The sequence below is a fragment of the Oncorhynchus mykiss genome, chromosome 14 (assembly GCF_013265735.2).
Source record: "Oncorhynchus mykiss isolate Arlee chromosome 14, USDA_OmykA_1.1, whole genome shotgun sequence".
Taxonomy (NCBI): Eukaryota; Metazoa; Chordata; class Actinopteri; order Salmoniformes; family Salmonidae; genus Oncorhynchus; species Oncorhynchus mykiss.
Window position 1 is genome coordinate 4,899,066 of NC_048578.1, and position 27,488 is coordinate 4,926,553.

At 44.3% G+C, this 27,488-nt stretch overlaps 1 protein-coding gene across 3 annotated transcripts; it reads right to left on the reverse strand.

The window, feature by feature from the left end:
* Positions 1-461: 461 nt before the first annotated feature.
* On the reverse strand, positions 462-23,445 carry LOC110488592 (C-terminal-binding protein 2). 3 transcript variants are annotated; one of them, XM_036942719.1, is made up of 11 exons: positions 23,201-23,445; positions 21,744-21,784; positions 19,194-19,360; positions 13,721-13,875; positions 12,535-12,679; positions 12,164-12,370; positions 10,474-10,688; positions 6,724-6,854; positions 5,353-5,480; positions 4,841-4,961; positions 462-4,639 (listed from the first exon to the last, which is right to left on the reverse strand). In XM_036942719.1, exons 3-11 carry the CDS (start codon positions 19,249-19,251, stop codon positions 4,471-4,473), a joined length of 1,329 nt encoding a protein of 442 aa, XP_036798614.1. In that variant the 5' UTR covers positions 19,252-19,360; positions 21,744-21,784; positions 23,201-23,445; the 3' UTR covers positions 462-4,470. The 3 variants fall into 3 exon arrangements, with proteins under 3 accessions (XP_036798614.1, XP_036798615.1, XP_036798616.1); XM_036942721.1 differs by having other exon boundaries at positions 4,497-4,639; positions 4,820-4,961; positions 23,201-23,444; XM_036942720.1 differs by lacking the exons at positions 19,194-19,360; positions 21,744-21,784; positions 23,201-23,445 and adding an exon at positions 16,200-16,356.
* Between the last annotated feature and the right edge of the window lie 4,043 nt (positions 23,446-27,488).

Consider the following 27,488-nt stretch of genomic DNA (forward strand, 5'->3'; position numbering starts at 1 on the left):
CTCATCAGGGGCTAGGGATGGTACATGTGGTGGCAATTTGGGGGTTGGCATCCCCCCCTCCCGATCCCTGTGGTGCTATGACTGTACCCATCTCACCTGCCTGCCTATAAAGCTGCTGGATTGTTTGGCACTGCATCACCCCTGTGCCCGTATAGACAGACAAGCAGGGATTGTAAACAGAGTTGGTTAGGGAGCTAGAAGTTTGTAAAACTTGCTCCTATATCCCAAGGGCTGGACTTTATAAACAGGAGAAGAAGGCGGCAGGCAGCACACCTGGATCAACACTGCTATATAGCAAAACTTGCACAATGCACACATGAAAATTGTGCACGCACACACACACACGCACACACACACACACACGAGAGCAACGGTCAGTCAAATGAGTTAAAGGTTTGACATAGACATATGTTTCACACAGAGCGAGAACACAGAAGAAAGCAGGGCGAGAAAGCAAAGGGTACATTTTTTGGATTTTATTAAAATACGGTGTGGAGTTTACCATCGGAAATTACCATCACAAACATGATTGTTTCTAATACAAAAAGTAAACAAAACAAAAACAAAGCTTAAGAGCCTAGTTACAGGAGACGTTACAGGAGTCTGGTGACAGTAAATCAATGAATTCACGACAAAGGATGAGTGAAAGACACCCCCCCCCCCACCCCAAAAAAATAAAAACTCATGTTCACATGTTGTAAAAATACATTTCCCAAATTTCAACATTACACACAGCTCATTTAAAACATTTATTCATTCATTGCTAGATGAAGGTTAGATGTCAGTGCCAAAGAACAGAAGGTAAAACCAAACAAGAACTCACGGTGTACAAATGAAGGGAGAGAATGGTGAGGGCCTTCTGGAAGTCAGGAGACTGCCCAACATTCTGAGGAGCGCGGAACACAGAACAGACAAGGAGAGGAAGAGGCTGCGGGAGGACATGTGTGCATTTCAACCCTGAGAGAGAAAAGTGACCAATTCTATCCATCCTTTTCAGCTGGTCTGACAGACCACATCAGTGTCCGCTGTTGCCCCCTGAGACTCGGGGCTGGCCATGAAAGACTTTCAGAGCGCCGGAGCAGGGGAAACATTCTCACACCCCAGAGTGAAATATCAGATGGACTTTCCTTCAGTCTGTAGCACTGACAGTGACCTACTCAGCTACATGTATGGGGAAATTCAATCAAAATGGCTCACCCGGTTAACCCAGAAATGTTCTTTCTGGACTGAGAGAATGCATATTTTGATTGATGTACTCAACAAAAACATTTGCAGTGTGAAACTTACCGACACTCAACTGCATGTCAAATCAAATACCCTTTTTAGCTCTGTGGAGAGCATGTTATTGTTGACTTATCCGGGAAACCTTGTCACCAGTGTTTGATTGAATAACGTCCTTACGGTGTGAGTTGTTAGCGGGGTTCCGTCTGACTGTGTGTCTCTCCTACCCCACCTACTGTGGTCAACTGTGTTTAAGGCAGTGAGTGTTTCCATGGCAACTCTACAGCTACTATACAGGGAGAGGCTAAATACAGTAGGGCGGCTAAGACAACAACAAAACTCAAACGTTTGTTCCTGAAATGTGTCAGTACAACATGTAGAACACAAAGTGAGCGCGATTACAACTGAAGAGTCCAAAAAAAAAAAATGGATTTGAACACATTGATGAACTGAAAACAACCAAAAATGTCACCAATATCATCAATGGCAATTTAAGGTCACTATTTAAGCTCATAATTCAAACTATGGGGGATATTTAAAAAAATATATACTCATCACATGACACAGGAGCCTATAATGTCCTCATGTCCATGTCCTCATAGACTCTGGTAGGAAGGGGGAAAAAAACTGTACATCACTGGTTACTGACCACCACAAAATGGCAACTTGGGTTAAGGGTTAAGCACTGGGGAGCAAAGGGTGGACAACAAGATGACAATCTTTAGGCCAATAGCGTTTGCCCTCCAAAAATACCTCACATGCACAATAGCTAGAGCAGCATGACATTAGGGAGAGTAGAAAGGCATACAGTTCTACATTCTAGAAAATAAAAACGGATCATGCTGACACTTTTTGAATTTGAATCCAAGTACCATTGTGCTGTAGAACAGGAGGTCGAAGAAGCTTGTCTGATCAACTGGAATCTGATGTCGAAATGGAGAATCACGGGAAAGCATTGTGCTCATTTTTTTTTCACAGAGAAACAAATGAAGTATAACATTTAAGGTGAAGATGAGAGATAAGTAACTGGTCTCGGTGCCTGAGATTTTTGACAGTGGGGGGGGAAAGAAAAAACAACTGCAGACAAATCCTAAAAAGTTGTTTGGTCAATTCGGTTATTGAGTGGGGTTCTTATTTATCATCGTCATTGTTACAATTTTCACAACCCTTCTGGTCAGGAATAGCAAAGTGGTCTCTACAAAAGCTGTACAAAAAAGAAAAGGGCTTGAACGTACATTCAATATCTGTTACTGAGGTACTATAAAAAGGTATTCCCTTGAAACAACGAGAGACGACGGCGTTAAGAACTACTCTTTCAGAAAGACAACGACTTGTCAATACAACCAATGGGGGGGGGTCCACATGCAGACAACACGGTCGCCTTTGAAAAGCCACGACGATCATGTAAGAATCAAGACTCCACACACTCTCCCTTTGGCCTTAACGGGAACGGTGAATCTCCGCCTTCTTAAAGGGATGGTTGAATCAACTCGCTGGCTACACTGCCCATTCTTAAAGGGATGGGTGGATCCACACTTGCTGATAAAGCACTAGTGGAGAGCAGAGTTCTTCAAGGGCTGGATGGGGAGAGAGAGAGAGAGAGAGAGGTTGGGTGGATGGACTGCGATAAAAGATCGGAGAGGTCTGGGAGAGAGAGAGAGAGAAAGACAGCGAGTCCTTGCCTTGTCACCCGTCCTGGTTGTCTTTGGAAGTCAGCAGGTAATTAATGACGTCACGGCAAAAGAGTTGTACTTCCGTTTCCCTGCGGCTGACTGCTTCGTGTGGACGCGTTAAGAAAACCCAGGGGTAGCTGTCAGGCTGGTTACACGCAGCTCAGCGCTGCAGCCAAATCACTGCCCCTCTCTCTGAGCACAGCCTGCAGACTGAGCATTCAGATGGCAGTGGTACCCCCTGCTGGCCAAACCTCGGTCCTACACAGCTGACCTGTGCTGCCCACTGCTAACAATGTTGCAAGCTCGCTGTGTGTGTCCGTGTGTACTTGGTGCTAAGTGCCTCTGAGAAACAAAAAGGCCCTTGAACAGTAGTTTGACATTTTTTTGGGGGTGGGGGGGGGGGACCACAATCCTACTGATATGAAACTGTTCTCACGTGATCTTGAAGCTACACACCAGTTCAGGGGACAGCCTTTACAGAATAAACATTTCACATAACTGTTGTGTATAAGACCACGTCGTGGGCAAGGGCCTGTTGAGTGACGACACAGAGCACAACATAGGACGCCATCCATCTGACCTTTCAACAGGAATTGACTGGCGCTGGAACAAAAGGAGCTCGGCTGTTAAGACCACCAAAAGGGGATTTAAAAGCAGGAAAGAGAATTGTCGCCTGCCAAAGGAGAGGGTTCACCATCTTGAGGAGAAGAGACAGGACTCACAGGGTTTAACACAGCCCTGTAGCGGCAGAGGATACGTAACACGCTTTGCTAAGGTTTCAGCTCTTCACTGACATTATTCATCCCTACACTAGCCAACAGACAAGGAATCAGGTAGCCTGGTCCCAGATCTGTATGTGCTTTAGCTGACTTGGCTAAAGCTAGCTAGATAGAGATCTAAGATCAGGCTAGGAATTATCGGGACAATAGAAGCCTGATGTGTTGTGTGTCTTACTTTTGTACACATTTTCTAAAATATGTGAGAGAGAGAGAGAGAGAGAGACAGAGAGACAGAGAGAGAGAGAGAGAGAGAGAGAGAGAGAGAGAGAGAGAGAGAGGCGTAAGAGAAAGGATTGCAGTAACATCAGAAAGCCACTAATGTACGCTGGGCCAACCCTTCACGCCTCTCTCACGGATCATAACAGCTAGACTCTCGGTCCAGCTTAGCTGGAGAAATGCTACTCAAAACAATAACTAAATGTTTAGTTTTTCCTCAAAAGAATAAAAAAAAATATGAAAATACCAATCCAATTGAATACTTGAGAAGAGAGTTATTGCTGAAGGTTTGTTGTTGTGGGGGGAATATGGATAGAGGGGAGATAGGGGTCCATGGGGGGGTTGAGTGGGTCCGAGGAAGGGTTACGGAGGAGGGGGATTTTGTGGACGGCAGGTCACTCCTGGGCTGGTACTGTGTTCTGAAGGACCGGCGCTTGAACAGATCCAGATTGAACCGGATCAAACCGGAACCCCAGTGTCAATCTGCCTGAGGTCGGAGAGGAGGGTTGGTGGTGATGACGATGGTGGGAGGAGAGGGTGGGGTTGTTGGTTTCCAGGGGTGACGGAGGAATGTTGGGGTGCTATTGGTCAGAGGGGATGTCTCTGTCTGCCTCTGCCTTGCTGGGTTGCCCTGGCGATGAGGTGTGGGGGGGGTGGGACACAGGGGCGATGGCGTGAGCCAGGGCCTCTACCCCTGCTCCCGCCCCCGTCATACCCCCTGCTGCTACGCTGATCAGACCCACAGGAAACCTGACACGTAGAGAGAGCGAGAGAGCGTATCAGGGCCTTGTTCAGGAGGGAACAACATTGCAGCACATTCATCAACAACCAAATCTACTGTGAAGAACAGATATCGTATTTTGCATAAAATGAAGTATAATTATCATAATCACGATACACTTCCTGACTTGGTTGTCCTCCCGTGCTCACCTTAACCGCTGAGGGTCTCACCTGTATGCACCGCCTCCGTTGAGTTCAGGGTGGACTGTTGCAGCCTCCATACTGGGCCACTGGGACGCTGCCATCAGATATTCCTTATTCACACAGTTCTTCAGACTGTCTGGGATACGCCCTAACAGAGGACAGACAGGGGAAAAGGGCTTAGCGTGTAAATCCCCCAATCTCTGTTTTAATAACCAGGATACCATTTTCGGGACAGGTGCCGTACAAGTCACTCAGGGTGTCTCCTGCACATGCAGCTATTTGTATATATATATTTTTTACCATTTTAAACTCTCACAATATTGATGTGCATTTTTCTTGTGTGCAAAAAAAACAAGAGTGTCGGTAAGATATAACACCAGCCCACTCTAGAACCTCAAAAGATGCAGCCATACTCAAGCTACATAAAGCCACTGAAATAATCAATTCATCACTACGTAATAACTAATAATACAAAGTTAGGTTGGCGATGGAAGCCCAGGCGGTGTTAACTAGCTGAGGCGGAGTGTTAGGGGTCTTACCAGTGATGGCACGGCGCACCTCCCTGGCAGCCTCCTCTCTGGCCTCGATGGAGGCCTGCTCACTGTACCAGGACGTGTGGGGGGTACAGATGAGGTTGGGAGCATCCTTCAGAGGGCCCTGGGAGAAACTACAACAACAGAGAGAGGGTTAGAGGGGGAAAGAGAGAGGGGGGGGGGTTGCACGGTCAAACAGACTTGTGGGGTTCGAAATCAGGCTAGGATCCTTCAGAGGGCTGTGTGTGTCAGAAGGGCTCAGTCTCGTGGGTGACTGAACGCCCAGTGTGTGTGTGTGTGTGTGTCTGAGTGTGTACCTGAAGGGCTCTGTCTTGTGAAAGTCCAGTGTGTGTGTACCGGAAGGGCTCTGTCTCGTGAAAGTCCAGTGTGTGTGTGTACCTGAAGGGCTCTGTCTCATGAAAGTCCAGTGTGTGTGTGTACCTGAAGGGCTCTGTCTCATGAACGTCCAGTGTGTGTGTACCTGAAAGGCTCTGTCTCGTGAAAGTCCAGTGTGTGTGTACCTGAAAAGCTCTGTCTCGTGAAAGTCCAGTGTGTGTGTACCTAAAGGGCTCTGTCTCGTGGACGACTGAACGTCCAGTGTGTGTGTACCTGAAGGGCTCTGTCTCGTGGACGACTGAACGTCCAGTGTGTGTGTACCTGAAGGGCTCTGTCTCGTGGACGACTGAACGTCCAGTGTGTGTGTACCTGAAGGGCTCTGTCTCGTGGACGACTGAACGTCCAGTGTGTGTGTACCTGAAGGGCTCTGTCTCGTGGACGACTGAACGTCCAGTGTGTGTGTACCTGAAGGGCTCTGTCTCGTAGACGACTGAACGTCCAGTGTGTGTGTACCTGAAGGGCTCTGTCTCGTAGACGACTGAACGTCCAGTGTGTGTGTACCTGAAGGGCTCTGTCTCGTGGACGACTGAACGTCCAGAGTGTGTGTGTACTTGAAGGGCTCTGTCTCGTGGACGACTGAACGTCCAGAGTGTGTGTGTACCTGAAGGGCTCTGTCTCGTAGACGACTGAACGTCCAGTGTGTGTGTACCTGAAGGGCTCTGTCTCGTGGACGACTGAACGTCCAGTGTGTGTGTACCTGAAGGGCTCTGTCTCGTGGACGACTGAACGTCCAGAGTGTGTGTGTACCTGAAGGGCTCTGTCTCGTGGACGACTGAACGTCCAGTGTGTGTGTGTGTGTGTGTGTGTGTGTGTATACCTGAAGGGCTCTGTCTCATGAACGACTGAACGTCCAGTGTGTGTGTGTGTGTGTGTGTGTACCTGAAGGGCTCTGTGTCGTGGACGACTGAATGTCCAGTGTGTGTGTGTACCTGAAGGGCTCTGTCTCGTGAACGACTGAACGTCCAGTGTGTGTGTGTGTACCTGAAGGGCTCTGTCTCGTGGACGTCTAGTGCAGCTCCTCGTATCCGTCCTTCCTTCAGGGCCTGAGCCAGAGCCTTCTCATCCACCAGCCCTCCCCGCGCAGAGTTCACCAGGAACGCTCCCTGGCGCATCTACACACAAAACACAGGGTTAACTTTATACACACACGCACTCCCGTAATTAACTCAGGAACCACACCTATGTGGAAGCACCTGCTTTTAATATACTTTGTATCCCTCATTTAGTCAATTGTTTCCATTATTTTGGAAGTTACCTGTACATGCATGTAAGAACGTGAATTTACAAACATACTAGGGCTGTTAACGAGTTAATAAGGTGTTAGATTTTTCACCGCCCGGACCCCTTTCAAGCGCACGTGTTTCCACACAGACCCTATTCCGCACGGACCCTGCACTATGTTGCAGCTGCTGTTATTGTGGCACCGTCTGTCTCTTAGGGTGTTTTCACACTTGGTCCCTTCAGACAATTTTTGTGAATTCAGTGCGGTTCCCCTAATTTTTTTGTGGCGTGCGAAGACTCCTAAAAGAACACAGTGGAGTGCGAAGACTCCAAAAGGAACACAGTGGAGTGCGAAGACTCCAAAAGGAACACAGTGGAGTGCGAAGACTCCAAAAGGAACACAGTGGAGTGCGAAGACTCCAAAAGGAACACAGTGGAGTGCGAAGACTCCAAAAGGAACACAGTGGAGTGCGAAGACTCCAAAAGGAACACAGTGGAGTGCGAAGACTCCAAAAGGAACACAGTGGAGTGCGAAGACTCCAAAAGGAACACAGTGGAGTGCGAAGACTCCAAAAGGAACACAGTGGAGTGCGAAGACTCCAAAAGGAACACAGTGGAGTGCGAAGACTCCATAGGAACTTAGAGCCCTCAGAAGAGCGCCCTAAGCAAACCAAACTGAGACCATCTCGAGAGGTGGTTTGAGTATGGTTCGCTTGAATTCGGAAGTCTTGTTCCCCCTTCTTTTTTTGGGGGACAAGGTGAACACAAAGCTACCCGGATTTGCTTGTAATTTTTACCGCACCACACACTGGACTACTGGAACACTGTTTCCCCTGCAATAACCCCTTCACATTGTAATTTTTACCGCACCACACACTGGACTCCTGGAACACTGTTTCCTCTGCAATAACCCCTTCACATTGTAATTTTTACCGCACCACACACTGGACTACTGGAACACTGTTTCCCCTGCAATAACCCCTTCACATTGTAATTTTTACCGCACCACACACTGGACTACTGGAACACTGTTTCCCCTGCAATAACCCCTTCACATTGTAATTTTTACCGCAACACACACTGGACTACTGGAACACTGTTTCCCCTGCAATAACCCCTTCACATTGTAATTTTTACCGCACCACACACTGGACTACTGGAACACTGTTTCCTCTGCAATAACCCCTTCACATTGTAATTTTTACCGCACCACACACTGGACTACTGGAACACCGTTTCCTCTGCAATAACCCCTTCACATTGTAATTTTTACCGCACCACACACTGGACTACTGGAACACTGTTTCCTCTGCAATAACCCCTTCACATTGTAATTTTTACCGCACCACACACTGGACTCCTGGAACACTGTTTCCTCTGCAATAACCCCTTCACATTGTAGTTTTTACCGCACCACACACTGGACTACTGGAACACTGTTTCCTCTGCAATAACCCCTTCACATTGTAATTTTTACCGCACCACACACTGGACTCCTGGAACACTGTTTCCTCTGCAATAACCCCTTCACATTGTAGTTTTTACCGCACCACACACTGGACTACTGGAACACCGTTTCCTCTGCAATAACCCCTTCACATTGTAATTTTTACCGCACCACACACTGGACTACTGGAACACTGTTTCCCCTGCAATAACCCCTTCACATTGTAATTTTTACCGCACCACACACTGGACTACTGGAACACTGTTTCCCCTGCAATAACCCCTTCACATTGGAGAGAGAAGAGGATGTGCCGGTTCACATAAATAAATGTGTGCTGATTAGCGATTGTCAAGGACACAGAGAAATTCTAAAATGTGTGTGTGGAGTTTTGTACTGACGCGATGTTCAGATTCTCTGTTTGCAATATGTTGACCTACAGGCTAAGAGAGGTTCATAAACTGTTTATTTGAATGTGGGGTTTGAATAGTGTGAAAAGGCAACATATTTGGTGAGAATCACAACATGGGTACAAAATCCATTCTAGCTGTTGAAGGGTCAGTAGCCTACAGCATTATTTAAATTGGCAATTAATTTACTGGTAGTTAATCTGTTACCAATAATATTTACATGTTAATTCTGATGACAATTATTATGTCTCATCCTTTTACCAAAATGCAATCTGTTAACTTCCAAAATTTAAGTAGGTATATCTAGCTGTCCGATTGCACATTCTGATGGAATGGCTTGTCCTGTACTTTTACTAGAGTGCATTGAGTGAATGTTGGACAAATATCTTTGGTTCCTTTCTAACAAAAAATTGAAATGCGAATGCAAAGAGGACTCGGACCTCAAAAAAGGCGAAGTGAACTGGCAAAAGAGTTGAGTCCTCATTCAAAGGCAGTGTGAAGACAAAGAGAACTGAGTTCTTTAGATTTCTTTTGTTCACTTTAAACCAGGACTGACACCACTTATTTTAAAAGAGGACTAATATGTGAAAACACCCTTAAAACATCCACTTTGCGTGCAGCTTTGAGCCACAATTTTGAAGGAAAAAAAGCTCAACCATACACACATTCTCAGGTGTTTCTTTAGATAACAGCAAAAACATATTTTGGACAAAAATAGCTCGCAAGTTATACTAAAGTTCGCTAGCTAACCAAGATAATGTTTACAATGTCATGGTTGAATGCCTCTTGACATAACTAACTACCCACAATGGTTTTAAACCAGAACAGGACATCCATTCAGGTACTGTTTTTCTTGCATTTCTCAGGTCAAAAGATTTAATCAAATAATCTCAATTTTTGTAGAACCAGCTCATGTTGAAGTAGCCTAGGTTACATCTAATAGCTGTTATTACATGAACTCAGACCTGGCTGAGCTATTGTCTTCTGTGGAATTCATATCATTGTTGAACAGGTGTAAAATGCTCCTTGTGTCCATAGATTCAGTTCTGTTTTCCTGTACTTAACCATCCAAATCAGAAATAGGGAGAACACTAATTGAGAATGCCTTAACTGTTTGTTTGTGTGTGTGTGTATGTGTGTGCGTGTTCGCAAGTGTTAAAACGTCAAGAACATTAATAAGAGGGAGTAAGTATATTTAAAAGAGCTACATGTAGTATTTTTGGGCCCGGCAAATCTCTTGTCAAATTGACTGGGGCTGAACGATTTGTATAAAGTATCGCTCACTAACGGATTCGGTTAGCATGCGGCTCAGGCAATTTAACAACAAGAGCCAGTCCCCGTCTTCTGTTGACCAATAAGAAGGCTGCACCAATAGAATGCAATTTTGTGTGGGCCCAATCAATTTTTTGGAGGGAAAAAATATTGTGAAACACTATCATTCCACTATTACTTCGGATATATTAATGACATTTTCTGAAATTACAATAAAAACGCCTGTAACTCAACAAACTGCTTTTTAATAGGGTTATTTTTTCTTAAGGGACAAATTTCAGCAAATTAAAACATTTAGATGAATTGTGATTATTTAAATCGTTTGACAGCCCTAAAACATACATAAAATGTGTGTGTACGATGTGTGTTTATGACATCGTGTACCTGTTTGATGGTGAAGTCGTTGATGAGGTGGTGGTTGTGTTCATTGAGGCTGCAGTGTAGAGAGACACAGTCAGAGTGGATGAGCAGGTCTTGGAGCGTAGTCATCCTCTGCAGGCCCAGGGAGCGCTCCACTCCGTCAGGTAGGTAGGGGTCGTAGAAGATCACCCCGAAACCAAACGCCTTGGCCCGCAGAGCCACCGCCTGGCCCACACGACCTGCAGAGAGAGGAACGCACAGGGGTAACTAGTGTTTGTATATCCATTGTGGGGCACATAGGCACCCAAAGCAATTCCAGGGCCTCTCGTAGCCCCAATTGTCAATTGAAAACAGGCCAGACTAGGGGCCACTAGTCAGGGTAGCCTAGTGGTTAGAGAGTTGGACTAGTAACCGAAAGGTTGCAAGTTCAAATCCACAAGCTGACAAGGTACAAATCTGTCGTTCTGCCCCTGAACAAGGCAGTTAACTCACTGTTCCTAGGCCGTCATTGAAAATAAGAATTTGTTCTTAATAACCTCTTGGTGTTAGGGGGAAGTATTTTCATTTTTGGAAAAAAAACTTTCCAGTTTTAAACGGGATATTTTGTCAGGACAAGATGCTAGAATATGCATATAATTGACAGCTTTGTATAGAAAACACTCTAAAGTTTCCAAAACTGTAAAGATATTGTCTGTGAGTATAACAGAACTGATATTGCAGGCGAAAGCCTGAGAAAAATCCAATCCGGAAGTGCCCCATATTTTGAAAGCGCTGCGTTCCAATGAGTCCCTATTGAGCTGTGAATGTGCCATCAACGAGCTTACGCTTTCTACGTATTACCCAAGTTGTCTACAGCATTGTGACGTCGTTTTCCGCATTTCTGTTGAAGAATAGCCGTATGGGGGCACATTGCGTAAGTGGTCACATGGTGGCCCCGAGAGAGATTCTCGTGTAAAATACAGAGGTAGCCATTATTCCAATCGGTCCTACTGAAAAACTAATTGTCCCGATGGATATATTATCTAATAGATATTTGAAAAACACCTTGAGGATTGATTATAAACAACGTTTGCCATGTTTCTGTCGATATTATGGAGCTAATTTTGAATATTTTTCGCCGTTTTCGTGACTGCAATTTCCGGGCGATTTCTCAGCCAAACGTGAAGAACAAATGGAGCTATTTCGCCTACAAAAATAATATTTTGGGAAAAAAATGTAATTTGGCTGTCTACCTGGGAATCTCGTGAGTGAAAACATACGAAGTTCATCAAAGGTAACCGATTTAATTTGATTGCTTTTCTGATTTCCGTGACAAGTTTGCCTGCTGCTAGCAAGGCATAATGCTATGCTAGGATATGATGAACTTACACAAATGCTTGTCTAGGGTTGGCTGTAAAGCATATTTAGAAAATCTGAGACGACAGGGTGATTAACAAAAGGCTAAGCTGTGGCTCAATATATTTCACTTGTGATTTTCATGAATAGGAATATTTTCTAGGAAGATTTATGTCCGTTGCGTTATGCTAATTCGTGTCAGATGATGATAACGGTCCCGTTCACGGGCTGGGCGTCACTACAGGTTAACTGACTTGCCTAGTTAAATAAAAGGTAAATAAAATATTTAAAAAATCAGCTGCTCTAAAATCAGCCCCCTTCTCCACTACCCAGTAACTCCATCAACCTCCCTACCCTAGCCCAGATGACCCCCACTCACCCAGGCCGATGATGCCCAGCGTCTCCCCCCGGATGCGGGCAGCTCCCCCGGCCACCTCCCTGATCTGCTCCACGCTGGAGGCCCTGGTGCCCTCCCTCAGGGCCTGATGCATCCAGGTGACGCGGCGGTACAGGTTCAGGATCAGACACATGGACGTGTCGGCCGTCTCCTCCACCGAGCACGCTGGTACGTTACACACTGCGATGCCTGGGGGGGAGAGATGGGGAGGTGGGGAGAGAGGGAGATGGTGAGATGAAGGAAAGAGAGGAGTGTGTGTGTGTGTGTGTGTGTGTGTGTGTGTGTGTGTGTGTGTGTGTGTGTGTACCTGTTCATCGGCATACTGCGTGTGTGTGTATTCGGGCATGACTCACCCAGCTCAGCTGCAGCTTTGATGTCGACGTTGTCGAAGCCACTGCCGATCCTGACAATGACTCGGAGGCCTTTGAACTTATCCAGGTCGTCTCTGGAGAGGGTGATGGTGTGGTAGAGCAGAGCCCCCACTGCCTCGTTCAGCACCTACGGGGTTAATACACAGACACCGTTATACAGTTGGCAATACAGCGTCAGACAAGGCATCACACAAATGAATACAGCCTCGTTCAGCACCTACGGGGTTAACACACAGACACCGTTATACAGTTGGCAATACAGCGTCAGACAAGGCATCACACAAATGAATACAGCCTCGTTCAGCACCTACGGGGTTAATACACAGACACCGTTATACAGTTGGCAATACAGCGTCAGACAAGGCATCACACAAATGAATACAGCCTCGTTCAGCACCTACGGGGTTAACACACAGACACCGTTATACAGTTGGCAATACAGCCTCGTTCAGCACCTACGGGGTTAATACACACACACAGACTGCTGGTTAGACAGTATCATAAATACTAAAATAAACATATGGCTGGCAGTCAGGAGGTAGTCCTGAATAACTTTAAAATATTTTACAAATCAGGAAGTGCCACTTATAGCCAAATTAACAGGAAGCTTACAACCAGACAGTGTATGTTGCCTTATAAACACTGAGTGTACAAAACATTAGGAGCATCTTCCTAATATTGAGTTGCACCCTCTTTTGCCCTCAGAAAAGCCTCGATTTGTTGGGGCATGGACACTACAAGGTGTCGAAGGTGTTCCACAGGGATGTTGGCCAATGTTAACTCCAATGCTTCCCACAGTTGTGTCAAGTTAGCTGGATGTCTTTTGGGTGGTGGACCATTCTCGATTTACACAGGAAACTGTTGAGTGTGAAAAACCCAGCACCGTTACAGTTCTTGACAGACTAAAACCGGTGCTCCTGACACCTACTACCATATCCCGTTCAAAGGCAGTCTTTTAAAAATTGTTTGTCTTGCCCATACACTCTCTGAATGGCACACACAATCCATGTCTCAAGGCTTAAAAATCCTTCTTTAACATGTCCCCTCCCCTTCATCTACACTGACTGAAGTGTCTAACAGGTTACATCAATAAGGGATCATAGCTTTCACCTGGTCAGTCTGTCATGGAAGGAGCAGGTGTTCCTAAAGTGTGTGTGTCTCACTCTACCTTCTCGTGTATCTCCTGGGTGGACTGGGCATCACAGAAGGCCACAGTGGCCACGTCCTTGAGGATGGGCATCTCTATGGTGCAGTCACGCCCGTCCAGCAGGGCCACCAGGGGCCGAGGGTGCATGGGCCCGTTCAGGATGGGGGGGCGGATGCCTGCACACAGGGGAGAGGGAGACAGTTAAGACATGATTTGGCATTACGAAAGGTCACTAAATTAGTTGCATTCTAAAATCGTATGTGCTGCTTTGGTTCCAATGGCTGGCTAGGTTGGAGCATGGTGCTTGACACACCAATGGTTGTGGATTATTTTTTATTTATTTAATGTCCATATTATAACCAGCAAACTATAAGTGTTCATCTGACGTTTACAGTCCATTTTGAGTTGATCGTTCGCCCAGACAAAATGGCTTCCTTTGGGGATGTGTGATAAAGTCAAAAACACCGCATACAGCTCACCATGTTTTCCCAGATGGGACTGTTCACTGAGGTTAGTGAATCAACAATGTTTCTGGAGTCTCTGGACCAGGGCAAAATGAATCACTGCCCTAAACCTTCTACACGCACCATTGCCTTGACCATTACAACACACACGTGCACACCATTAAAGTCCCTCTGAACTTGACCAGGCATGACAATAGCCACTGGCATCATCAGTGCTGGGGCCAGAGCAGGCTCAACCCGAATAGTGAGTCTGACCAGTGACCACTAACATGATTACTACTACCAAAGCGAGTCCCATGATGCTCTCTTCTCCGTCCCCACAAACAGCCAGGGCCTTGTCAACACTGGCACCCTGAGGGATCAGTGGCTGCGTGTGATGGTTACGCAATGGTAATATGTAACTGGATCTGCTGCTGCAGAGAGCACATCTGAGATGACAAAGAGACGGGGGGGGGGGGGGGGTCCAACACAATCACGAACCTACAACGTCAATACATGCAACCCGGAAATCAGACGCACATGCTATGACGACACATGTAAGACACACTGAATGATACACCACCCACATCGCTGACTCCAGCCAGAGTGGAGGATGAAAACGCTTGTGGAGCTACACTGTAGCTGGCTGCAGTGCCAGGGGAGGTCGAGTGTGACGGTTGGGGGAGGGGCAGTAGAGGGGTTGAGATGCGGGGTGCAGGGAAGAAGGGGGGAGGGGGTAGAGAGAGAGTCTGAGTCATGACCTAAATTCCCTCCTCTGGTGCCCCCCCAAACACACACACACACGTTCTGTACACACATCCGTAAACACACGCCACTGATACATGGCTACATTTGACCACCGTGGTCCTGCGTCTGCATCGAAATCCTCAATCATCACTGAGCACCAAGTGGCAGAATGCGAGACAAAGCACAAGGCTAACATCTGTGCCAAAGGTCACTAGAGAAATGTGGCCAACTGGAACAAAAGCTAACATCACCACTGATACCATCATCATAAGACATATTCGTGTGTGTGTGTCTTAGCGCTCTGCCTCTCCTTCACACTGAACTAATCATGAACTGGCCTTCTGAATCGGAACGCACTGCCCTTCTCTCACACACACACACACGTAACACACACCAGACCACACCACTGGCCCCTAGACCAGAAGCACACACACAGTCTCTGCGTGACAGGTGTATGGTCTGGGGTGGGGGAGAGGGACAAGAAGGGGGGGGGGGGGGGTGCATGTGTCTCGCTGGAACATTCACATGGACAGAGGGCAGGACGCATGCAGGGACAGACACACAGACAGACATCCACATGCACAAACACTATGTCCTGTGTCATAGTGGGAGTGTGGGGGAGGGAGAAAGAGAGGGGGGAGTAGGATAGGAACTGGTGGCAGGCAGGCGGTGGAAGACAAATATTTGTGGACGCTTCCTGTGACGTCAAAGCATTTCCCAAATGGGCCTAGCCGAGAAGGCTTAAGAAAGTGAATCTGCATCTCATTAAAAAAAATAACAAAGCATTTTCCTTTATCTTAATCTCCACATGCCAGAGATCACAATGGATTCACAATTACTGGTTAACAAAAGGCAGCCTCAGAAGCGCAAACACACAAATATTTAGAGTAAAGGACGCTTGCGTACAAGGCTTATGGAGCACAAGCATGGCCGCGCACACAATGCAATTCATTCAGCGCTTCATTCATTCTCCCTCCCTCCTTTCCTTTCCCTTCCTCCTCCTCCTTTCTCTTTCCCTTGGTTTAAGGAGTGTGAGAGAGAGAGCAGGGAGAGGGGGAGGGGCAGGGTAGGATGATAATGCAGCACTACTCCACCCAACATCCAGCCAGACACACAATAACACACATACACGCAGGCGCCGTACACACACACACACACAGTTGCTCAATTCACTACAAGGACACGCTGAGCAAAAAGGAAACGACACACACACTCGTCGGCAACACCACACCCAAGCCCATATCACCCCCTTCCATCTTCAAGCTCTCCTTCACAAACACATTTAACGACACACACACACAGCGCCTAACCTTGCATTATGAAGTTTGCCAGCCTGTCTTCCTCTCTCTCGCCTCGCTCTCTCCCTCTATCGTTCTTTCTTTTCTCTCTCTAGTTCTGTCAGACTGTTCTCGGCTGGCTAGGTCCCTGCTGTCATCCACACCCAGCCCCTCCCCCACGGTCCGGCTCCAATCACGGACAGCTCCATTGAGGGCCAGCCAACCAGCACTAACCTCATTAGCATAGCCAGGCAGTGGCTAGGTCTGGTTTGGCTGTTGTTGTTTTTTAAAGAGACAGCTGGCCCGTTTCCCTGTAGCCACGGCCGCGACCCCTCACCCTGCTCCTCTCACTCATCTCAGGGGACCTGACTCTCCCAGACAACTCCCTCCATTTTATCTCAACATCACCCAAGGGCTGCATTTCACACCAATTTATTTAGTTTGGACTGGGGTAGTACAGACCAGAATTTTGTCTTATATGTCCAGAATTTAATAAGATATTTTATATGATTTCATTACCTTTTTATGACATTTGTATACACTACAAATTGAGGCTTGGCATGACTTGCAATACCAATTTATTTGTTTTACATCTAGGCCAAAGCGATACCATTCTACCGTTTCAGTTAATTTCAGTCGTTGTAAAAAAAACACACAAAAAACACTGATCATGTTGTAATCTAACTGGTCTATTATCCTAGCCTGTCATGTACTCAGTCATCCTCATCATTTGTACCTTGCCTTGACATTCTTTCTCACGGCTCATAGCTCAGGCACACCAGCTTGGCCACCCACTAACCCCTCTTGAAATCCCCACAGACAGAAACAGGAAGTGAGATAAGGGCATTTTGCGCTCTCTCTGACTATCCCCAAGCCATCACTACACTATTCTACTAATGATGGGGGGAGGATCAATACAGTTACATACCCTCATATTATTTTTGGACTATATTTTCACAATATTGCAATATTATTTTTGAGCTAGTTGGCTGTACCGGCACCAAAACTCCAGTATTTTTTCCTTAATAGCTTGTTCTGCATCTTTTGAAATAGGGAGACAAATTTATTTTCAGCACTTTTATTTCCATGACTAATGAAAACTAATTCTCATGCTCTCTCCTCTCTCTGCAGCAGACATATGGTGAGCAATATGTTTGGAACACTGAATCACAAAACATATATAACAGTGAGTGTCGCAATACATATCGTATCGCCACCAAAGCAATGTAATAATTCCCAGCCCTATATCCCATCTGCCACTCCACAAACTAATAGGCTGATCGTTAATAAAATATATTCCATATCAGCAGCTGATGTACAGTGCATTCAGAAAGTATTCAGACCCCTTCACTTTTTCCACATTTTGTTACGTTAGAGCCTCATTCTAAAATGGATTGAATGGTTTTCTCCCCTCGTCAATCTAAACACAGTACCACATAATGACAAAGCAAAGCAAAAAATATATATATATACTTACAAAAGTATTCAGACCCTTTACTCTGTACTTTGTTGAAGCACTTTTGGCAGCGATTACAGCCTTGAGTCTTCTTGGGTATGACGCTACAAGCCCACTCCCATTCTACTCTGCAGATCCTCTCAAGCTGTCAGGTTGGATGGGGAGCATCGCTACACAGCTATTTTCAGGTCTCTCCAGATATGTTCGACCGGGTTCAAGTCAGGCTCTGGCTGGGCCACTCAAGGACATTTATTCAGAGACTTGTCCCGAAGCCATTCCTGCGTTGTCTTGACTGTGTGCTTAGGGTCGTTGTCCTGTTGGAAGGTGAACCTTCGCCCAAGTCTGAGGTCCTGAGCGCTCTGGAGAATGTTTTCATCAAGGATCTCTCTGTACTTTGCTCCGTTCATCTTTGTGACGTTTGGCATTCAGGCCAAATAGTTCTATCTTGATTTCAGACCATAGAATCTTGTTTCTCATGGTGTGAGAGTCCTTTAGGTGCCTTTTGGCAAACTCCAAGCGGGCTGCCATGTGCCTTTTTACCCCCTTAAAAAATGCCTGATTTGTGGAGTGCTGCAGAGATGATTGTCCTTCTGGAAGGTTCTCACATCTCCACAGAGGAACTCTGGAGCTCTGTTAGAGTGACCATAGGGCCCTTCTCCTCCGACTGCGCAGCTTGGCCGGGCGGCCAGCTACAGGAAGCGTCTTGGTGGTTCCAAACTTGTTCCATTTAAGGATGATGGAGACAACTGTTCCTGGGAACGTTCAATGCTGCAGAATGGTACCCTTCCACAGATCTGAGCCTCGACACAATCGTTCAATCTCATGGCTTGGTTTTTGCTCTGACATGCATTGTCAACTGTGGGACCTTATATAGACAGGTGTGTACCTTTCCAAATCATGTTCAATCAATTTAATTAACCACAGGTGGACTCCAATCAAGTTATAGAAACATCTCAAGGATAATCAATTGAAACAGGGTGCACCTGAGCTCAATTTCAAGTCTCATAGCAAAGGGTCTGAATACTTAAGTAAATAAGGTTTCTGTTTTTAATTTTTAATACATTTGCACAATTTTCAAAAAACCTGTTTTCACGTTGTCATTATGGGGTATTGTGTGTAGATTGATGAGGGGAATTTTTCCCCCATCAATTTTAGAATACGGGTGTAATGTAACAAATGTGAAAAGACAAGTGGTACATTCCGAATGCACTGGAAGTGCAAAATATTATAGACGTAGGCATGTGATAATCACACATTCAATCAATTTGAAGAAAACTGCACATCCTCTCTGGAGGATGTTCTGATACACCAAATCAGACCAGTAGAAACCATTTTGTATTATGAATTTGTGATGGAGGTGTGAGAATATCATGTGAGAATACTCATTACCATATGCCTATAACCTGATAAAATGAATTGTGAAATCTTAATATTCAAATGCCTATTATAGAAAAATACAAGATGTAAGATGCGCAGTCTGTGTATGGTCAGTGTGTGAGTGCGTGCGTGTCTGTATGAGGTCAGTGTCTGTGTGCGCGTGTTTGAGTGTGTCGCAAAACATGGCTCCTTACCCTCACAAATGCGGTCAAGTCTTTGTCGCTTTACTTTGTGTTTGTCCATTAGAGCCATAGGCTGGCAGTCCTAACCCAGGACACAGCAAGACAACAGCACAGAGCGCTAAGGAGCCCTTTCAACAGAACACCAGCACTAGAAACCACTACTGCCCACTGAGCAACACCTGCACAGAGAGAGATATAGCAATTGACAGGGGGAGAGAGCGCAAGAGAGACAGAGTTGTGACCGGGTAGAACGTGAAAGGTTTTATTAGTCATTTCTGTTGTACTGCTTCTGCAATATGGATTGCTTATTTCGTACAAATAAAGTTTGACAATTTGAGAGAGGGAAAAACCACACTATCACAGTTAGTGTAGGGTGCCGTTACTGCTGCAGGATCTTCAGAGGTTAGTTGATGCAAATGTGGTTTCAAGTTTAGCAGCCTTAAGATGTTACAATAACAAAGGGCACTAAGGTTTAGGCGTCTACTAAACAAATTATAATCCTATGTTCTTACACACAAAAAAAGTGCGTCTTCTCTCTCCCTCCCAAATTCTCTCAAACTTTATTGGTACAAAATAAGCAACCCAAGTTGTTACACTTGCATTGTACAATATTGCATCAAACTAAAATCGGAACTTACACCCAAATAAACACTTACCCATGTAGTGTGGTATTGGTGAGTGTGTATTCTGACTTCTGCTTTCTCTGTGGTAAATTTAAACCTAGGGCCTGTTTCAGTACTTTGACAATGCATCCATTCTCATCTCCCTAAAGATTATACGTACTCTGACTTGACTGGTGAAAGCCATGTACAGTGCCTTGCGAAAGTATTCGGCCCCCTTGAACTTTGCGACCTTTTGCCACATTTCAGGCTTCAAACATAAAGATATAAAACTGTATTTTTTTGTGAAGAATCAACAACAAGTGGGACACAATCATGAAGTGGAACGACATTTATTGGATATTTCAAACTTTTTTAACAAATCAAAAACTGAAAAATTGGGCGTGCAAAATTATTCAGCCCCTTTACTTTCAGTGCAGCAAACTCTCTCCAGAAGTTCAGTGAGGATCTCTGAATGATCCAATGTTGACCTAAATGACTAATGATGATAAATACAATCCACCTGTGTGTAATCAAGTCTCCGTATAAATGCACCTGCACTGTGATAGTCTCAGAGGTCCGTTAAAAGCGCAGAGAGCATCATGAAGAACAAGGAACACACCAGGCAGGTCCGAGATACTGTTGTGAAGAAGTTTAAAGCCGGATTTGGATACAAAAAGATTTCCCAAGCTTTAAACATCCCAAGGAGCACTGTGCAAGCGATAATATTGAAGTGGAAGGAGTATCAGACCACTGCAAATCTACCAAGACCTGGCCGTCCCTCTAAACTTTCAGCTCATACAAGGAGAAGACTGATCAGAGATGCAGCCAAGAGGCCCATGATCACTCTGGATGAACTGCAGAGATCTACAGCTGAGGTGGGAGACTCTGTCCATAGGACAACAATCAGTTGTATATTGCACAAATCTGGCCTTTATGGAAGAGTGGGAAGAAAGCCATTTCTTAAAGATATCCATAAAAAGTGTAGTTTAAAGTTTGCCACAAGCCACCTGGGAGACACACCAAACATGTGGAAGAAGGTGCTCTGGTCAGATGAAACCAAAATTGAACTTTTTGGCAACAATGCAAAACGTTATGTTTGGCGTAAAAGCAACACAGCTGAACACACACCATCCACACTGTCAAACATGGTGGTGGCAGCATCATGGTTTGGGCCAGCTTTTCTTCAGCAGGGACAGGGAAGATGGTTAAAATTGGTGGGAAGATGGATGGAGCCAAATACAGGACCTTTCTGGAAGAAAACCTGATGGAGTCTGCAAAAGACCTGAGACTGGGACCGAGATTTGTCTTCCAACAAGACAATGATCCAAAACATAAAGCAAAATCTACAATGGAATGGTTCAAAAATAAACATATCCAGGTGTTAGAATGGCCAAGTCAAAGTCCAGACCTGAATCCAATCGAGAATCTGTGGAAAGAACTGAAAACTGCTGTTCACAAATGCTCTCCATCCAACCTCACTGAGCTCGAGCTGTTTTGCAAGGAGGAATGGGAAAAAATGTCAGTCTCTCGATGTGCAAAACTGATAGAGACATACCCCAAGCGACTTACAGCTGTAATCGCAGCAAAAGGTGGTGCTACAAAGTATTAACTTAAGGGGGCTGAATAATTTTGCACGCCCAATTTCAGTTTTTGATTTGTTAAAAAAGTTTGAAATATCCAATAAATGTCGTTCCACTTCATGATTGTGTCCCACTTGTTGTTGTTTCTTCACAAAAAAAATACAGTTTTATATCTTTATGTTTGAAGCCTGAAATGTGGCAAAAGGTTGCAAAGTTCAAGGGGGCCGAATACTTTCGCAAGGCACTGTAGTTGATAACCCTTGCTTTCACCTATCCAATGGTGTGAGATAAATGACCTAAACCAGAGGGACAGAGATGGTGCACTTTCCATTTTTCTAAATGGAAAGACTAGTAACCATATGGAGGAGTGGCTGACTTACCAGCAGGAGAATCCGTTCAGTGTCTGTCTGCTTAGATCTCACTGTCAAGCAAAAAAATATATAGTCTTATTATCCGAGGGTCTTCTTCACTCGCTCTCTCACACAAACACATTGATTAGATAACTGACAGGGGTTCTTCAACTTTTTCATCTCAAGACACAAATTAGAAGTTGACTGTGACCCAAATCATCCTCCAAACGACCCAATATAAAGAAGAAATAGTGTGTGATTATATACGATGTATTCTCATAACTACCGACCCACCTCTCACATGCCCAGGGCCCACTCATAACAATAACGTCAGTCACTTCTAGGCCAAACCCATTTAAAAAGGTGAGTGCTAAACATGGAGTACTTTGGCAGAATGACAAAAGGCCTTATAACAAAAAGTGCTTGTGGAACAGTAGTTAGGCCTTGATCACTGTTAGATGAAGACTAGTGTCTAACATTTTGGACAGGGGTGTCTGCCATATTATAATGTGTACAAGTTATGCTTACAAACTGGACTCCAACTTAAGAGAGAACAGTTAACACTAGTTGGCTACCATTTGATGACGTACACTGGCATAATGTGAGGAAGAATTAGCCAGCCTAACTTTCCCTAATTAAAAATAGCCATTCAAACCTCTAACTATGACACTTAGATAGAATCACATAATTTGAGAGGTTGGGATAACGTTCCAAAACGTATAAATGCTAAAAGTAGCGATGATTAACGTTATGCATTCCAAACTTGAAACCCATCACAATGTAAATCAACAGTGACTGGGTTATGGAAACAATGGCAGTTAATAATTTAACAAGAGCACGGTTGATACAAAGTATCCAATACAGTTGTTTGCGAGCTCAACCCATTACAACATATGGCTGATAAAGTACATTTCACTATCAAACAGCTAGCTACAAGTTTCAAAACTCTGCAGAAGCCGCCATGATAGCTAGCTAGTTAACATTAGCAATTAAATTAACTGTATGGCTACTAATAGCGACCGTTTATCGCATCTGGCTAGCTAGATAGCCAGTAAGCTAACATTAGCTAAGGTTAGTTGGTCAGTTAACCGTGCCAGATAAAACACATCGTTACTTATTATCGGAACCATATTTGGATTAAACAAAACGCATGTTAAGCATCCCAAAAATACACGAAAAGTTCGACCTGACGGCGGCTAGTTTAACGTTATTTTTTAACAAACATATCAAACTACCGTTGGATAGTTAGCATCGCAAGTTAGCTTGCTTGCTTGCTTGCTAGCCTAACGTTACGATGTGTGGGAGACGCGTACTGTTGGAGCCCATTTCATCCGATTCGTTATTAGCGAATTGCGCTACAATGTGAATATCTGAAATTCAGAAACGAAAGATCACGGAGTAAACGTGGATATCCCCAACGTGCACGTTAGTCGTGCATCATTCGCTACCCCGGTAACTGAGTAATGCACGAGCGGCGAATTATTTACCTAAATAATTGTATTTCGGTTGGATTGAGACAGTGTGCGTGCTTCGGTGGTCTTCCCTCTCTCCCGATCGCCATGAAATCTGAAAAAGAGGAAGTCGCCGGTTCGTGGGGGGTCAGGCCTCCCGCCGTACCAGTGTACACAACGTGTGACGGACAGGCAGAGTGCGAGGCATTGGTAGGAGGGGAAGGCAGAGCGCCCTCAACTTCCACGGCCGTGGTCAAACAGTGCACCCAAATCAGGGTTGCCAGGTCCAGCTAAAATGTATATCCAATGACCTTTGAAAACCTGACACAAGGCCTGAAAACTATGGACAAATTATTTTTTTTGCAGCAAGAGGAGTTGACACATTTGACCCTGCTTCGAGGGCATTAATCACTTTTATACAATGGGTTACCAACATATTCAAATAAATGATTTATATATATTTTTTTTTATTCATACTATTTCATCATTCCACAAGATCTTGACCCGACACAAATTTAAGGTTGCTACCCAAGCCCTCTGGTCGGTCGTTCGGTTGCCAGAGACACGACCCAGTCGATCAGTTGTTCTGTGGTCGCGACCCAGTCGTTTGTTCTAAATTATCTATTGCCATACTTTCTAGCCAGCCAACTACGGCTAATTTACAGTCAGGTCAAAAAGTGCAAGAATAACAGCAAAGTAGCCGCATTTGTATTTGTTTAAGCTGTTTTCTAGAGACATTTGGATATCCATAATTATGAGCTAATGAGGCGCAATTTCGCCTGGTCAGAGGAGCTAGCCAACAACATTGTGTGTTAGCTAACACAATCACTTCAAACAGAAGTTTTTCAATTGACATTTATTTGTATATATCCATAAAAATGATGCTAGCTGATTAATGATGTTGACTAGCTGAAAAACGCTGCCTGCCTGTCTGTCTCATCCCGACTCCCTACACATTAACTTCTATGGGACAGATAGAGATCAAAGTTGAATATTGAAACAATTTTGCAAATGTCGGACAGACAAACAGCAAGGTTTATACAAATCTCCGCTGTTGTTTTTATCGTGGAGATGAAGTTTATAAAGTGCCTGGCTGGGCTGACGAGACAGTGGATTGCACCGTCAGATAGGAACAGGGTAAATGGGCATTTTAAAGTCACATATTTAGCCGGTGGTAACTTGTGGAATAGACATCGACTGGGATTTGGTCTTAACAAATCAGCATTCAGGATTGGACCCACCCATTGTATAGTTAAGCAATAAGGTCTGAGGGGGTGTGGTATATGGCCAATATACCACGGGTAATGCTGTTCTTACGACACAACACAGAGTGCTAGGACATAGCCCTTAGCTGTGGTATATTAGTCATATATCACAAACCCCCGAGGTGTCTTATTGATATTATAAACTGGTTACTAATGTAATTAGAGCAGTAAAAATAAATGTTTTGCCATACCCATGGTCAGCCAATCAGCATTCAGGGCTCGAACCACCCTGTTTATAATTATCCAATCATAATGTTAGTGAGCAAATTAAGAAGGAATATTGATGTAATTTTTAACAACCTAGGCTAAGAATCAAAATTCTGTTTCCATCAAAATAATAATTCTTGCAAGTTTATGAATATGTCGCAAGAGAAAAGATAAATCACCCTTATTAAACTCTCCAGATAATTTTCCATCAATGGATGTCAATTTAGCTCGTTTTGACTGCTATGAATAATCATAAACTGGTTACCAACGTAATTAGGACAGTAAAAAGTATGTTTTTGTCTTTCCCGTGGTACACGTCTGATATACGATGGCTTTCAACCAATCAGCATTCAGGGCTCAAATCACCCAGTTTATAATTGTAAATAAATCCTAATTGCGCATGTGCATAACTATAGATAAATCCGGCAGGAGAGTTTGAGTGATGAAAGTTGGACAGAGGATCTGTGCAAGAAACACTTTCAATATATATTTATTGTATCAAATGTTAGGCTACAGTAGCCTGCAATGACACAGAAATGAATAGCCTACTTGATGGCCAACAGATGCAAATGTAGCCTATCATTCTCCACATTTAATGTCATTTTAATTGTGGACTTTTTCCCACAACACAAGCACGCGAGGGAGTTCCTTAACTTACGTTTTAAATTTCCACTTGTGCAGCGCTCCAGATCCTAAAACTGACTATGAGTAAAACCCTTCGCTTGATACTGTTATCCATAAGAAAAGTCGACATTAGAATGCAGTTTACATTAAACCACCTCTGAGCGAATTCATCTATAGAGCTCCAGTGCATCTAGTCATTTTCCAGTGCTATGTCGCCATTATATCAGTTCTAGTGCATTAATATGTTTTGTGGAAAAAGGGTGTCTCCATAAGGAATGAAAATATGAACGGAACATGCAACAATTTCAAAGATTTTACTGAGTTACAGGTCATATAAGGAAATTAATTGAAATAAATCACAATGGGCCTCAGGATCTCGTCACAGTATCTCTGTGCATTCAAATTGCGATCGATAAAATTAAATTGTGTTGTTGTCTGTAGCTTAGCCCATACCAGAACCCAACCACCACCATGGGGCATAACCCCACCACCAACATCAGTATACCGCTCGCCCACACTACACCATACACGTACGTGGTCTGCGGTTGTGAGGCCGGTTGGACATACTGCCAAATTTTCTAAAAAGACATAGGAGGCGGTTTATGGTAGATAAATTCACATTAAATTATCTGGTAACAGCTCTGGTGAACATTCCTGCAGTCAGCATGCCAATTGCACGCTCCTTCAAAACTTGAGACATCTGTGGCATTGTGTTGTGTGACAAAACAGTACATTTTAGAGTGGCATTTTATTGTACCCAGCACAAGGTGCACCTGTGTAATGATTAGGCTGTTTAATTAGCTTATTGATATGCCACACCTGTCAGGTAGATGGATTATCTTGGCAAAGAAGAAATGCAAAGTAAAATGGACAATATGTAATGGGAAATCACAACTGTTGACCATGAGTTTCATCCGGTTGTCCTGATCAGTGATTTCAAGTTTGTATCGTCAATGTTTTAACAAGCTGATCACGATAACTCCTGATAAATTTGGGTAGCTTATATTCGTAGCTTAAATAGCCAAATTGATTAGTCACAGGAATCAGGACTACTAAAGCCAATGCAATGGCCTGTTTTTAAAGTGGCAGGTTTACCACATAGATTGGCATTCATAAAATAATATTTCTGTCAACACTGTAGGCTACACCTCAGTAAGCACGGACCAACTCTGACGCCTTTTGGACCTCTTTTTTTGGTGCAGTTCCGGACCGGCTTTGATTTCCACATGCACAGACATTGGTTTTTGGTCCGATTCGGACCAAATCTGAACCAATCATAGATGTCTATGTTTGGTTCAGATTTTGTCCGGTCTGGACCAACCTTGATTTGGCCCAACCATTACTTATAAATTACTTATTTTCAACTTTCATTCGGAACCAAAAATCTGCCTGATTTCAACGTCCGGAAAATACATCTTTCCAACCTCTGTAAAATACAGTTGAAGTCGGAAGTTTACATACACTTGGGTTGGAGTCATTAAAATTTGTTTTTCAACCACTCCACAAATTTCTTGTTAACAAACTATAGTTTGGCAAGTCGAACATCTACTTTGTGCATGACACAAGTAATTTTTCCAACAATTGTTTACAGACAGATTATTTAACTTATAACTTATATAACTTATAACTTATTATAACTTATAACACTGTATCCCAATTCCAGTGGGTCAGAAGTTTACATACACTAAGTTGACTGTGCCTTTAAACAGCTTGGAAAATTCCAGAAAATTCTGTAATGACTTTAAAAGCTTCTGTTAGGCTAATTGACATTATCTGAGTCAATTGGAGGTGTACCTGTGGATGTATTTCAAGGCCTACCTTCAAACTCAGTGCCTTTTTGCTTGACATCATGGGAAAATCAAAAGAAATCAGCCAAGACCTACAATTTTTTTTTGTAGGTACCACGTTCATCTGTACAAACAATAATACGCAAGTATAAACACCATGGGACCACGCAGCCGTCATATCACTCAGGAAGGAGACACGTTCTGTCTCCTAGAGATGAACGTACTTTGTGTTGAAATGTGCAAATCAATCCCAGAACAACAGCAAAGGACCTTGTGAAGATGCTGGAGGAAACAGGTGTAAAAGTATCTATATCCACAGTAAAACAAGTCCTATATTGACATAACCTGAAAGGCCGCTCAGCAAGGAAGAAGCCACTGCTCCAAAACTCACATAAAAAAGCCAGACTACGGTTTGAAACTGCACATGTGGAGAAAGATTGT

What these genes read in the sequence shown, in the direction of transcription:
- LOC110488592 (XM_036942719.1), bottom strand. Translation starts at nt 19,251, where the DNA reads ATGGCTCTAATGGACAAACACAAAGTAAAGCGACAAAGACTTGACCGC. An exon ending in CCCAGGAGATACACGAGAAG is followed by an intron (nt 12,680 to 13,720) that starts GTAGAGTGAGAC and finishes TTAACCCCGTAG; the next exon opens with GTGCTGAACGAGGCAGTGGG. An exon ending in AACGGAGGCGGTGCATACAG is followed by an intron (nt 4,640 to 4,840) that starts GTGAGACCCTCA and finishes TCTACGTGTCAG; the next exon opens with GTTTCCTGTGGGTCTGATCA.